The sequence below is a fragment of the Blennius ocellaris genome (genome assembly GCF_963422515.1).
Source record: "Blennius ocellaris genome assembly, chromosome: 1".
In the NCBI taxonomy this organism is placed as follows: domain Eukaryota; kingdom Metazoa; phylum Chordata; class Actinopteri; order Blenniiformes; family Blenniidae; genus Blennius; species Blennius ocellaris.
Window position 1 is genome coordinate 29501602 of NC_137650.1, and position 13840 is coordinate 29515441.

Sequence of the window (13840 nt, forward strand, 5' to 3'; positions counted from 1 at the left end):
CACTTTAAATATGCTTGTTTGAGTGTTTAGGCAGGTTCACTCTCTTCTTTTCGCCACTGAATCCTTATCTAAAACACCTTTCTTAACACCAAACAGCACTATGTCATGCTCAATAGCAAACATAAAGTTACCGGCCTGGCTTGTGTCTCAGCTTGAAAGTTGCAAAATTCACTTAAAAAAAATGCAGGGACCTGAGAGGCCAGCCTGAGGTGGAGCCAGAGGCTCAGTGCTCACACGCCTCACATGAAACATATGAACAAACTATATTACGCATATACAAATCGAATTACATGGCATATTTTAATATGTGCGCGTAGAACATCTATGCAAGTATAAAAAGTCTGCACAAATCCAAATCTCATTACTGAAATACCAGCAGGCAAATGCAGAAATCGAGAGACTCACACAAGTCTCTACATGCATACATCACTCATTTCACGACGATAACAGCCCCACGATAATATTGATGATTTCGCATTTAATCAGAGTACCATAATTCAATTATCTAATAGATTACGACGCAGCACAGAGAAGTGTTAATTAAGAAAAATGTGTGTGCCAAATATTGTTGATGTGGAACCATATTTGAATGCAACTTTTGTCTATTTTCCCCCAACATTAACAAGTTTTCTGTGGATTGTACCTTCAATTATAATATTTGACATGGTGCTTGGTAATGCAGATGTTATATACATATTATAGTTGTTAATTCTTCCGAGTTGGATAATTTTTTTGTCTGCATTTCTTGAATTGTCAATGTTATTGTTAAACAAATTACATTTTAAAAAAGCATCAGAGGACACAATCAGCGAGAGTCGACCAGCAGCTTCACCCATTACACATTGAGCAGCTGCCGATGGTAGGAAGGGCTTGTGATATTTCGTTGGTGCATTTTTGTTCCCATTAAACTGCTTTTTAGTACCTTGGTGATATTTTTTTTGGCTTGTTTTCCACACATGAGGGGATTCGATGAGCCGCTCAGCTGCAGTGGGAGCACCATGCAGCACTCCACTCAGCACATCAACCAACAGCTCAACTATTACAGACCCAGCAGCAGCACTTCGCACAATATCAGGTCCATTTATCAGGGAAGATGAGGGGATATCAAGCACTGTTCCGAGGGTCAGTGCACAACACGTTGGCCTGCACACTTACAAGACACTGATTTGGTAAAATGTGTGCGTTGTGGACCATTTACAGAGACATCCAAGTTAATTTATTCCTGAATTTCTAATAAAATGACAATACAATACACACCGACATGTAGTTGTGCATTAAAAGTGTAGTAGGTGATGCGTCATCAGTGACTCCAAGGTTTGATTTGTACTTCAATAATATCATGATTTGTTAAATTTCCACTTTATTTATGTGCCGGGTGCCACTAAAAAAAAACCTCAAAACAGTCATTAACACCAAAGGCTCAGCCTTGCTTTACGAAAACAATATTTATAAAAAAACAAAAAAACAAAACTCCTGTATATTTACATACATATTCACAAGAAGATATTTTCAGTAGTAGATCACTTGTAGTGTAGACTTCTCCTTTCCTGGCTGCGTATGACAGAACACAAACACTTGTGTAGGATCACGCAGCAGAAACATTCAGTGTTCAACAGTGCATTTAAAATAGTGCACCGTTACAGCAGCAAATACATCATGTAGTGTCCGTCTGTTCACAGTGTTCCCTACTGCGTTACAGCATGAATAACATCCCCCCCCCAAAAAAACAACAACAAATTTTAGTACAAAAACAATGTTGTCTCATCCACACAAACACAAGCACACACACACACGTACGCATTTAAGTGCATTTAGCTGTTGGTTTGCATTGACTCTGGTTTATCCTCAGTAGTGATCCATTGTGATGATTTTTTCTCTTTCTGTGTTCTTATAAGTTACATTTTTAAACGTGGAAGTGGAGCTTCTGAACAGTGGGTTGGTTCCCTGAGGACGAGTGAAGAAAAGACACAAAACACAAAGACAGCGTGAAGATCGGTGATACACTGATACAATGCTTGAATAATGTATTTGTCTGACACAATAAAATGCAAGATTGCCAGCAATTCCCAATTTTAATCAAAAACAACTTTCAATAAGTTGTCAGGGTTGTTTGGCATTCAGTTGTCTTTTAAGAAAGTTACAGTTTTGGTCTTAGTTAAAAACCTCGCGTTAACTTATTTTGTTTTTTCAGGCTTTTATTTTGTTACTCTTACTGTCACCAAGATTTTCTTTAAATGATTGCACACAGTCTATTATTTTTAGGGATATGTTTGCACTTTTTTTTTTTAGAGTCTACTTCATAACCTTCCCAAATCAAAAACTTTTTACCTGAATTTTATTGCCAACGTTTTCCTTTACAGAAATGTAAAAGAAATCTTACCGTCTGCCATTTCGCCTTCGCCCTCTCCGCCTCGAACTTTGCCACCTCTTTCCGATCGTGGACCGACACCAGCACCTTCCACACACCCAGCAGGATGAGGCCGATGCACACGATGGAGAGGGAAACCCCGAGAATGATCATGGGGATGTTGGGAGTCCCCGGGCATCCTGGGAGACGACAGATTACGACATGAGGCTCACAACTTCCTAGAAGCAGTTCGAATGTTCATCACCTTGCTGTAAAACTTACCATACATTTGGAGATTGTACGCCGTGGTCCCTGTCTCACCTTGCAACGTATTAAAAGACACCCAGCACTCGTTTTCCATTATCAGCGTGCAGGGCAGCGACGCACTCTTGTCATAATCTGCGAGGAAATATGAACACATGCATCCATAAGGTGGGAATCTTTTGCATTTCATCTTCCCTTTTAACTCCGTAATGAGAACGTAAAAGGATATCCCCTCCTCTATTGTGCTGTCAGCGTGATTTCCATATCAAAGATTACCATCTGGTGTGTGTACCACGCCATTGTATTTCACATCTGAAGCCTGAAAATCCTCTGTGATAATCAGATATACCTCTCAGCTTGCACAAGTACCACGGGGTTAAAATCAGCTCTTCTATAAAGGAAGACCAGGTCCTTGGGCTATTCACATGCACCACAATAGCTCTGCCTGTACAACAAGGTAAATAATATGTTCCCCATTGTCCCGCGCTACCCAAAAGGACGAGGACGGTGTTGTGTTAGAGAAAGGGGGGGTGCAGACTTCTGAGAGACACCCGAGTCGATGGAGGTCGGCATTCCTCTCAATCACTGACCCACGCTGAAAACTTAGCATGGCTCGAGATTGATACCGCTATCGAAAACACCGGGCTGGGAGCGCGAACTCTTGTGACAAGGAGCGTATACGGCACAGGGAAGTGGCTGCGCCACTAATGAGCTTCCTATCCGTTAGGATTAGAGGTTTCACAGCAAATAAGATGGATAAAGCCCGACACTGACTCACCAAAAGCAAAAGCAAATGTAAAACACGCAGTCACATCATGCAACGCATCACAGGTACTGGTACTTCTACTAACAAGAAACCTGGTAACAGTAGAAGCACGGAGTTACACCGAATGATGTGAAAAAGGCTTCCTGACACTGACATTTTTTTTCAATTATCAATGAGTAAACTTAATCTATTCGTGACAGCCGTGACAGCTTTGTGTGGCTATCTGTTTAATTTTTCAGACATGTGGCTCTGCGGCCTGCTCTCCGCTTTGCAGACGTCACATTCAGTAAATGACTTTCTCTCTCCCTCTTATCTCTTCTATCTGAACGACAGGTTTGAAAGTGTGGGAGGATGAGTCTCTCCCACACACACAGAGGTTGAAAGGCATTACGAACCCAAAACTCTCACATCAACGAGTCTATTTTTTTGTTGTTGAATGTTTTTTTTACACAATAACTCATAAATGTAAAATTTGCTTTTAATCTAAATATATTGTAGTGTATATTGTGTTGACCTGTCACACTTATTTCTACTTTATTACCCTTACAACTAACTCAGTTCAATATAAAAAACAACAACTCATTTATACACGTGAATTGCTTTGATTTCTTTGCATCAACCAGGGATTAAATGTATTGATTTGTAGCTGAAATCAGCAATGATGCAGTGAAAGCACAAACTGGTGCCAAGAAACAAATTCACACTAAACTACACTCATGTTTTATGAAGTACCAATTATTGCGTTAAACTAGTACAGGCATAAAAAAATAATTTCAAAGTAAATGCCCAAGTAACTCACAGAAATCTCAAAACTGGATCCATGATTGATACCAGGGAATCACAACAGTCAATGTTCACTAATGTGAAACCTGCTTGAGATCCTGTTGGATGAGAAACAATGTGTGGTTTTGTGTTTTTGCTGTCAGTGTGATTCCAATATTCCCGCAAGAAGAGAATGTTTTGTAAATTCTTCTTTGTGAAACACTTCCAAGAAAGTCTGACAATCCAGTTTGGATGCCACTTATCAGTCATTGTGTAAACATGTGTGCATGTATAAACAAAGGTCCCATGCAGGCACAAAATTCTGAAGCTGAAAAGCATTTAGGTGGGGTTTTTGTTGTTGTTGTTTTTTTTAAATCAGCCTTGTGTTTTTGTGTGTTGTTTTAGTTTTGTGTAGACAATCAGGAAACGGTCTGTGAGTAAGGGACGCACAACGCCCGTCTTGCAGCCATCACTGAACAGGCAGTTTTATGGTTTTATGGGAGGGACTTTGAACGCCGAGCCGTTTCTCGACGACTGCTGACTATTCCCAGACACAACAGGTGGAACGGACAGTCCCTTTACCTGCTGTTGTGTTGATGGATGTTTTAGAAACGCTGCAACTTTCATTGCACGAATCGACGTCGTCCTTGACTTGAAGATGACACTCGACGCAGGTCCTGTGTGGGAAAATGAGCAATAAAACACAAGCTTGAGTTCAACACAGAGATAGGACAGAAATCCCCAAAATTTTAATGAGGTTTCCATCACTGACACGGAGGGGGGGTCACAGAAAAATGTCAGAGCTGGTCACTTATCAGCACTTTCCCAAGGCTTCATTCACCCTTTATCACCCGGATCCCATGTAACAGTGCTATCGAATGGCACTGACAGTGACAGCTGCTTTACAATCAAGAAAGGAAATCTCTTGGTGCTGTGTTGGGGACATTAGTGTCTTTTGATGTTACATGGAAGGTGTAGACACATATGAACAAGAGGACTCAAACCCGATATGCCTGAAGTTAAAAAGAACAGACAGATCATGTGGTGCCACGAGACAACATTCTACATCTGCCCGTCGAAGACGCAGTCGTTATTAAAAAGTGCGGCAGAAATCCCTGAAGTTGCGCTCTCAACTCAGACGCGGCGTGTTCCCCACCTTGCTGAATTGCAGGCGTCTCCACACGTCGGGCACTTCTCACACTTGTCCCCAGACGCCCCGGGCACGGAGCAGACGCAGCGGCCACACTCGCATTTGCCCCTGCCGCTGCAGAGCGTGCCGTCGTCCGACGTGCAGGCCTCGGTGCTGGTGCTGCAGTTGCAATACTCTCCTATCCAACCGCTCTGGCAGTGGCACTCCCCGCAGTCACACTCCCCGTGACCTGCAAATGTAAAAAAAAAAAAAAAAAATCCTTCAAGAACACACACTCTCACCACAAAAACATGTGAATAATCCATGACACTGGCGTGTCGTTACTCACCTCCGCAGAGCTCCCCGTGGAAGCGAACACAGGAGTAATTGTCACACTCGCAGTAACGCCCGTAGATGCGGCCGAAGCTGGACGCATGACACACGCACTGGCCACAATAGCATTGGCCCTGACCGTTGCATAGCTCAGCCCCATTGTTCTCCAGGCAGTTGCTCAACAAAGCGCTCTCCTCATTGCACTCGCACTGCGCTCCCAGGAAGCCCGGCTGACACACACACACGCCGCACTGGAAAGTCCCCTGGCCTTCGGCGCACTGGCTGCCGCCGGCGGACTGTTGGGGCTGCCGGCAGTCGCAGGAGCAGAGGGACTCCAGTTCCACCTCCAAGGTGTCCTGTAAGCCCACCGGTTTGAGGGAGAAATGGCGAACACCTGACAGGCATCCAGGAAGCTCCACAGTCACATTGAACACTACCTGAGGAGAAGAAGAAGAAGTGTTGCCATCAAACTAGCATTTACTGTAAACGTGAATCTGCTCCACTTCATGATATTTCACCCTACTTAGAAGAATGGGGCAGGCATTTATCTATTCATCTTATTTGCCACATTATTATAAATGCCAAAATCAAATGTGTTTTTAACTCGATTTTTCCTTACGATCACCCTGCATTTTTGCTAAGTACATATATTTTTCTTTTAAATGTCCAAATGACCCTTAAACCATTGCGACTGTCTTCCATCTGAGTTTGACTAAAACCTCAGCATGGGATTATTGGGTCTAACACCCCTATGTGTCCATATTTGGTAGACTTTCTTTGTGCTTATACATTGAAATGTTCAATTTTTTAAATCTATAATACCATTTTCCTTCCTTTTTCTTGAATTATTACTTTATTTTGTCTATTTCCACATCATTTTTCTTTTCTTTGTATAATCTCTTATCTGAATTGTTGATGCACAGTACATGTATTGTAACTATAAATAATGTATAGTTATATGGGTGTTATAAAACTAGAGACTGAGTAAAAAAAAAAAAGAAGTAAAAATGACACAGAGGCTTCAAACCCATGAGCGTCAGGGGTTTGTTTACTAAGCATACTTGAGCAAAATGAAAAATAAGGGAAACTTCCAGCTTTATGAACTAGATTAAAAATAGGCAAAATTGATATTAAACCTCCCCAAAAATGTTTGTTTTAAACAAAAATGAATTAACAACTAATAATAACGAGATGGCACTCATGCAACATATTGTTGTGTTGGATGATTTTACACTGGACTCGATGTTTTTTGCTTCTTTTTTTTCCCACAATTTGAGCAGGTTCAGACCGAGGTACTACGGCTCAGACAAATAATATGTCTTTACAACTCTATTCACTTGATAAGTGATGTCTTCTATGAATTAAACATGGACCTTAGGGCTTAGGTAGGGGATTAATCAAATGATTCACATTTTTAATCACCTGGAAAACATGACTCAGGTGTGACTACATTTCTTTTTTTGGCTGCAGTGCCCAGCAGGATTAATGAGTGTATCATCCCTGCTTGTTCTATCAAAAAAGACCGATTGATCTTTAAAACTGACTTAAGTATGACTTAAAATGGTCTCAATTTGGATCCATTTGAGCTTTACAAGTCGAGCGACAATGGGTAATTCCAAGTACAGAAAAATCCATTTGTCTAAACAAGGATTCACACGGGAACCTTTACATTCCTGCTCCATGTGGTCCTGAAATCATCAAAACTCAACATACTTGGTTGTTCTGTTCATGCCACGTCCTGCAAGACGTTGCACTAGTCTGAGTGCCTTAATGTAAAAACCAGATTTGATTTAGCTTGATCTGAAGTGCAGATAATAAACCTGTGGTGAAGCAAAAAAGAAGCAATTTGAAGCTGAAGCAACAGACCGTCTCTCCTGGTTTGATGTTGGAGCAGTGTTTCATGTCAGGGACGATGGTCCCGTTTGGGCAAATGGACGTAAAGGACATGTGGAGTTCCTCCGTGTCTCCGACAACCTCCAGTTCAATCTCTGAACGCAGTTCCTGGAAAACAGTTCATATATATACATTACTGCAGCCTGAAGGGGAAAGCTGACAAGCAGTACAACTTCACACTGAGGGTTTTTTTTTCCTTGCTAATGTCAGAACTCACAAAGACCAAGCCGTGAAAGGAATACTCTGACTCGCCTGTCATTAAGTGGGATTTCCAAGGCTACGGGTGGAATTATGCTTTCACCCTGCACTGACCTGCCGTGCGCCGACACTTTAAAGCTTCCTTTAATTCTCGCTTTTTAGGTGAATCACCGTCCCAGGTGTGCTGGGCTGCACAAAAGCACCCGAGAAAAGAGTGACGGCTGACCTCAACTCGGCGTTTCACTTGACTAATGAACTCTGTGACGAACTGTCTGCTCGCTGGCACGGCACAAGGGTTAATTGTGTGTTCCTGGAGTGTATAAGTGTCTTCGGTGCAGGTGAGAGGGGAAAACAAAGACGCTAAAGAGACACACCCAAAGTCAGTGGGAAAAACCGCTTTGAAATAACTGTCTATTAGTCCCTGCACGGGATGCACGGCATTTTAAAGTAGGGTGGCTAAAATATCTATCCAGAAGCATTACTTCCAAATTGCAGTCAAGTATAAATACTAATCATGGAACAGAACCAGTAAAAAAAGAAAAGAAAAAATGTGCTTTGCATATTGTTTAGCCGCCACATCTGCTATCAGTGTGATAACAGGGGGCTCTTCTTTTGGTGCGGTTAACGTGGCCATGAATAAATGAAGGTGTAAATGACATAACCCATAGATTAATTAAAGGGCCGCGCACCAATCACCATCTCCAGGTGGGGATTATCTAAGACAACAACAAAAAAAAACCCGACACAGCAACATTCAGGATATAGTCAGATGCGAGAGGGAAAGAAAGCACGAGTAAGGAAGGAGTCAAAGTCAGAGACGAGTGGATCAAACAGCCGGGACAAGCACGAACTTGCTGTCAAACATGCTGATGCAAAGCACTGGGTGTTAGAGGGAAAAATGCAATGGAGGGAAGAAGGAAGGAGGAAAAGCAGGAGAGTGAAAAGGACGGGGGAAGGCAGAGGTATTGTCTATTAGCTGTCGTAAAAAATGATAATGAACAGAGGGGAAGCTGGGTGCGCTCCTGGTGTCTCCGGATGCATTCTGAGCTCAATACAACACAGTTTAAAATAACACGGGTAAATCCAGCTTCCATGCTCTGGTAATAGCAGGTGTTTTTCCAGCCTCTTCCGATCACACAACTCCACTAACACATCCAGCTCACTCAAAAAAACTGTACTTTGTATGCTGTCACAATCAGCTCCAGGATGTTCCTCGAGTCTTTCGCCACGACTCCGACTGTGGCACCGGGAATGAGGTTTGCATAGTTCTGGAGAAGGTGGGAGGGAGGAGATGGGGAAAAAAAAAAAAAAGAAAATCATAAACATAAACAACAAAGTCACTGATATAAATGTGGGTAGACTTGGCTCGCAGTATGACAAACAGTGGTGAGAAGGAGCGGGCTAGTTCTAACAGGCTGAATGTCAATCCTGCTCAATAGACTGAACGCTGCACCAACCTCAGTCAAACCTTGTGCTCTCGCAATCATTTCACGTTCTCTCGGTTTCTTGGTTCACGCATACTTCAACGTAAAGCGAAATAACTTGGAAAACGGGAGATGCGGCTACCTTGTAATTGTGCTTCTGCTCTTCTGTCACAGCGAAAATCAGCAAGATGTTGTTTTCCACCACCTTATCAACCAGCTGACCCAGAGTTGGATACTCCTGAAAAGCAAAAGTTCAAACGCCAATCATTACCGGCCCATTGCATGGCATGAAACATCAAGACAAAACGAAAGCTGGTTTACTTGTACTGTGGACATCGAGTATTCATTGTTGGCATCCAGGTGACACTGTCCGTCATTGGGGATCACAATGCCGGCCATCTTACTGTCCATCCCGAAGTGCGAGTCGGCATCACTGACAAACACCAACAGACGCATCGAATCATTCCTCCAGCCAATCTTGTCCTATCAGAAGGCAAGAAAAACAAACAAACAAACAAAAAAAACCCAGCCCTGTAATGATGTTTAATCGGAACGAATCGGACGTTGATATCTAAGTTTTACAGACATTTATTCTCACCCCACAAACCGAAGCTTGCATGACGGCGTCAAAGCCGCACTCCGGCACGTCAATGTTTGCCGACACACGCTGTATGGCGATGATCTCGTTGAACTTGTCAGTGCTGCTCGTCAGCGACAAGACGTGCTTGTAGCCAAATGTCGGCAGGCAGGTCGCGTGCATAGTGCTGCAACACAACGGGAATATAGAACAAGGAGCAGTTAAGTCTTGTCTGAAGTTTCGCGCCAGGACGTTCTTTTAACGTTCGTTGTATACCTGCAGGGGTTGTCCAGCTCTTCTTCTGTGACTTTGATGAAGGGGAGAACGGGCTTCTCTACAAATGAGCCGAAGCCCATTCGAAATTTACTGGTGAGTTTGGCCATCTCTTTGGACAGAGTGGAGCCTAAGTCTTTGATCATCTTCAGGTCGTCGATCATGGACGCAGACAGGTCCATCAGGTAGTAGATGTCCACCGGGTAATCCTCTGTGTGCTGAATCTTAACCGGAAAGGTCACCTGGCTGCCTGTGCACAAATAAAATCAACGCCTTAGTTCTCTTGAACTGTCCTTGTGGAGGTAAAAAAAAACATTCATTCAAAACACTTTGGACTCTGTACCAGGCCGAAGCTTGAGGGACATTTTCTGCGGATATATCTGGGTGCCGTTAGCGCTGGCCGTCTTCTTCCCGGGTGGCCGACCCTGAAGGACTTCCCCTCGGGAAACAGGGAAGTGAAGCTGGTCCCTGGCACAGCCTTTATCCAGTAAGATATCCAGTGTGTCACATCGTTCGCTGACAGAAATCCAATCTGTGAAGTTCTGGAAAAGGAAAAAGAAAAGTCATAGTTTAATCATGAAGGACAAAAGAGATCAATCATAATGCAGTATGTTGTTCTGTTACACTGAAACTACACAAAAGCCAAGCCAATCTTCAATACATGTAAGAGTCAATCTTCCTACATGGAGTTGTTGCTTCTTGCATGTCCATGCTGGCTGCTTACCTCCTGTGTGCACCAGGCACAGTGAGGACTGAGCTGCAGACACTCATCACAAGTCACAGCACCGCCGGCTGAACATGATCCTGCAGCACACATGAAGGCACAGTTGGGAGCAAACTTGTCAACACTGATCGGTGGATCCCTGATCATTTTCAAACTCATTCCGCGAGTCTGATCTTCTTCTTTTTTTTTTTTAAACGTCACAAGTCAACTCTGCACACTTAAAAAACCCTTTTACAATCTCGTTTCCTTATAAAACTTATCAAGACCATGTTGATCTCCAGTGACTATTTGCACACTCTGATGACTATACACTTGATTTCTTTACTTTTTTTTTTTTTTTAAGCAAAACTCCAGCTTACCCTCCACGGTATTGATCCAGTAGCGGAGAATCAGGCTCAGCAGAATAAGCCCCATTAGTCCGCGAGGTTACTGGTTTGGTAGAAACACAAGAAGACCAGTTGAAGTGTTTTCATATTTACAGAGCTGAAGCTGCGTCGGTGTCTCCTCTCTTGGAGCGAAAGCAGAGCAGAGGAGAGCGACGAGCCGCAGACACCTGAGAGGAGACGGAGTCTCTACCTGCACCGCCTTATATGTCCACTTCCGTCCAGGTGAGGCGGCGGGGCGGGGACAAATCACACACACACTCACCTCCACTTCATATATGTGCTCATTTAATCGATAAAGAAGTCGATGCATAAATGCAATTAAAAAACAAAACAAAATGGAATGTATTCATTATGTCGGGTGCATTAAAAGATAACACTGTTAGGATTCTTCTATTAACACTTTGTCCCTTACTTTTTGTCTGTGTCGTGTACGTAGGAGTTTTATTATTGCTGTTCTTCATCTTACCTGCACAGGGGCCAAGAGCAGAGGCACATTTTAAGTGCTGCATGACTATGAACGAGGATGCGTGTGACAAATTAACCCCTTCAGTCTTGAATTTAAAGGTAAACTAATGATAAACTAACCGCTGCTCCACTATTTCATTGTTTTAAAATGAGAGTTTCCTTCCTATCTGGAGATTCTGCTCACCTGTGGATGCTTCCAATGTCATGTTGTGCAAATGACATGTGATTTTGATGATTCAATATGTCACCAAACAACCCATAAATGTGTCATAAAACTTTATTTCTTCTATTCTCTTTTAGTGAATTACATTTTACACTGTTGTACTCAACTCACTTGTTTATAAAGAACTCAAAATAAGCTATTTCTGCTACAGAAGGGGAGTTAAGGATTTAGAAATCAATTTGTGTATATGTAACAACAAATCTTCAATCTAACATTGCAGAATGATTCATGCACTGCATTTTGATTTGATTTGACCTTTATTATGACATTTCTTTCGATAATTCTCACATGCTCCTCTTATTACTGTTCTTTACTGCTTGTGCATAATCAGGGCATATGGAAACATTTTTGCTCTTATTTAAGATAAAGTCGTAAAAACCATCAATCATTTAGTCTTCAGTAGACAGACTGATCACTCTTTATCACAACAGAAACATTTTCAAGACAACACTAGAAACAATGTTAAATAAAGCCTGAACACAAGTGAAGCTCTTCACCACTGTTAGTCACGTGGAAGGAAATGATACTAATCCTGACTTTTTTTTTTTTACTATGTGAACTGTACTTTGACACATTTACATAACTACGGTTTTACTTAAGTATATTTGCTTCCCCTTGAAGTTCCAACAGAGTGCTGAACCTGAACACCTGTGATGCTCCTTGAAGTTCTCTTGAATTAAAGATAATACACTGACTTACAGTACTTTCCTGACTTGTGTTCCCACAAACTTTCTTGTGTGAGGCTTCTGTGTAAAGTTGCTCACATTCTGAACGCTGTGCGAGGAGGATTCAGAGACAACAGACCGACCCGCCATGAGCAAACATAGCCTCTTAAGTTGATAATCCAGACACCATAACAGAAAGACATGTTAATATTTAACAACACAGGAACATGATTCATTGGCATTGACACACAAGATTTTTTCAGTTTGACTATTAACTCTCGGCAAAAACAACCCTGCTTGACCTATCACAAGATATGAAATATGACTGTGTGTGTCTACGTGTGTGTCTGTGTGTGTGTGTGTGTGTTTGTGTCTGCGTGCATGTGTGTGTGTGTGTGTGTGTGTGTGTGTGTGTGTGTGTGTGTGTGTGTGTGTGTGTGTGTGTGTGTGTGTGTGTGTGTGTGTGTGTGTGATTCAGGGTCTGCGTAGGTGTTGAACCATTGACAGCTGCAGAGCAAATATCCATGCTTGCCCCAACTCAGAAGAATCTCACAATTCAGCACCACACCCCTCTGTATCTGGGCGAGCTCCATCTGTCACCCCAAACCAGGCCACACCTCCTCAACTCCCCAACTCTCGTTCCAGGCCCTCTAACCCCTCGCATGCACGCCCCTTTTCTCCTTGTAGTGACAGTTTTCTGTCTTCAACGTTCTTCGATCCATCCTCCTCAGTTGTCTTTTAGATGGGTCCATCTGAGACGATTATTCTGTACATCATTTTGTTGATGTTGCTTCAAATTCTGGTCAGTCTGCCTGTTACTATCTCCTCCCCTCTCCTCTCCTCTCCTCTCCTCCCCTCCCCTCTCCTCTCCTCTCCTCTCCTCCCCTCCCCTCTCCTCTCCTCTCCTCTCCTCCCCTCTCCTCTCCTCTCTTCCCCTCTCCTCTCCTCTCCTCTCCTCTCCTCTCCTCTCCTCTCCTGTATTTCTTAAAGATTACCTCAAACTGATGCAATCAAACACAATTTTTTGTAACATCTAATTTTTAGGGGATTTTTCTCGCCCTGGATGTGAGCATGATTAAGTGGATCGGATGCCTCGGGTGTAATAATGCATCATAGTTGCATCTTACTGTCTCAAGTGTCATCTTGGCTTTACTTTAAATCTAATTTTGTTTGGCAATAACTGACAGGTTTTTTTTTTTTGTTTTTTTTAAAGAATATCAGGTTCAAAAGTGATCCTTCAAAATAAAAAATAAAAAAAATCCATAACTTATTCTCCAAGATCTCTCTGATGACTATACTCAGTTACTATGCAGATTAAAAGAAAGCTATACATTGATTCTGCAATGAGCCAACTCACCTTCAAGGCTGTCCTCTGATAACATGCTGTCCTGTCTCAGTCTTTCTTCCTTGT

General features: G+C 42.5%; 1 protein-coding gene across 1 annotated transcript; it reads right to left on the bottom strand.

Moving 5' to 3' along the window:
* Positions 1-1352: 1352 nt before the first annotated feature.
* itgb6 (integrin, beta 6) lies at positions 1353-11190 on the bottom strand. Its single transcript, XM_080499796.1, has 15 exons — positions 11050-11190; positions 10691-10770; positions 10310-10508; positions 9970-10216; positions 9715-9880; positions 9438-9599; positions 9259-9354; positions 8871-8960; positions 7468-7602; positions 5618-6038; positions 5296-5518; positions 4722-4816; positions 2630-2746; positions 2381-2547; positions 1353-1944 (listed from the first exon to the last, which is right to left on the bottom strand). The coding sequence occupies exons 1-15, from the start codon at positions 11102-11104 to the stop codon at positions 1846-1848; spliced, it is 2352 nt and encodes a 783-aa protein (XP_080355922.1). The 5' UTR covers positions 11105-11190; the 3' UTR covers positions 1353-1845.
* Positions 11191-13840: the final 2650 nt, after the last annotated feature.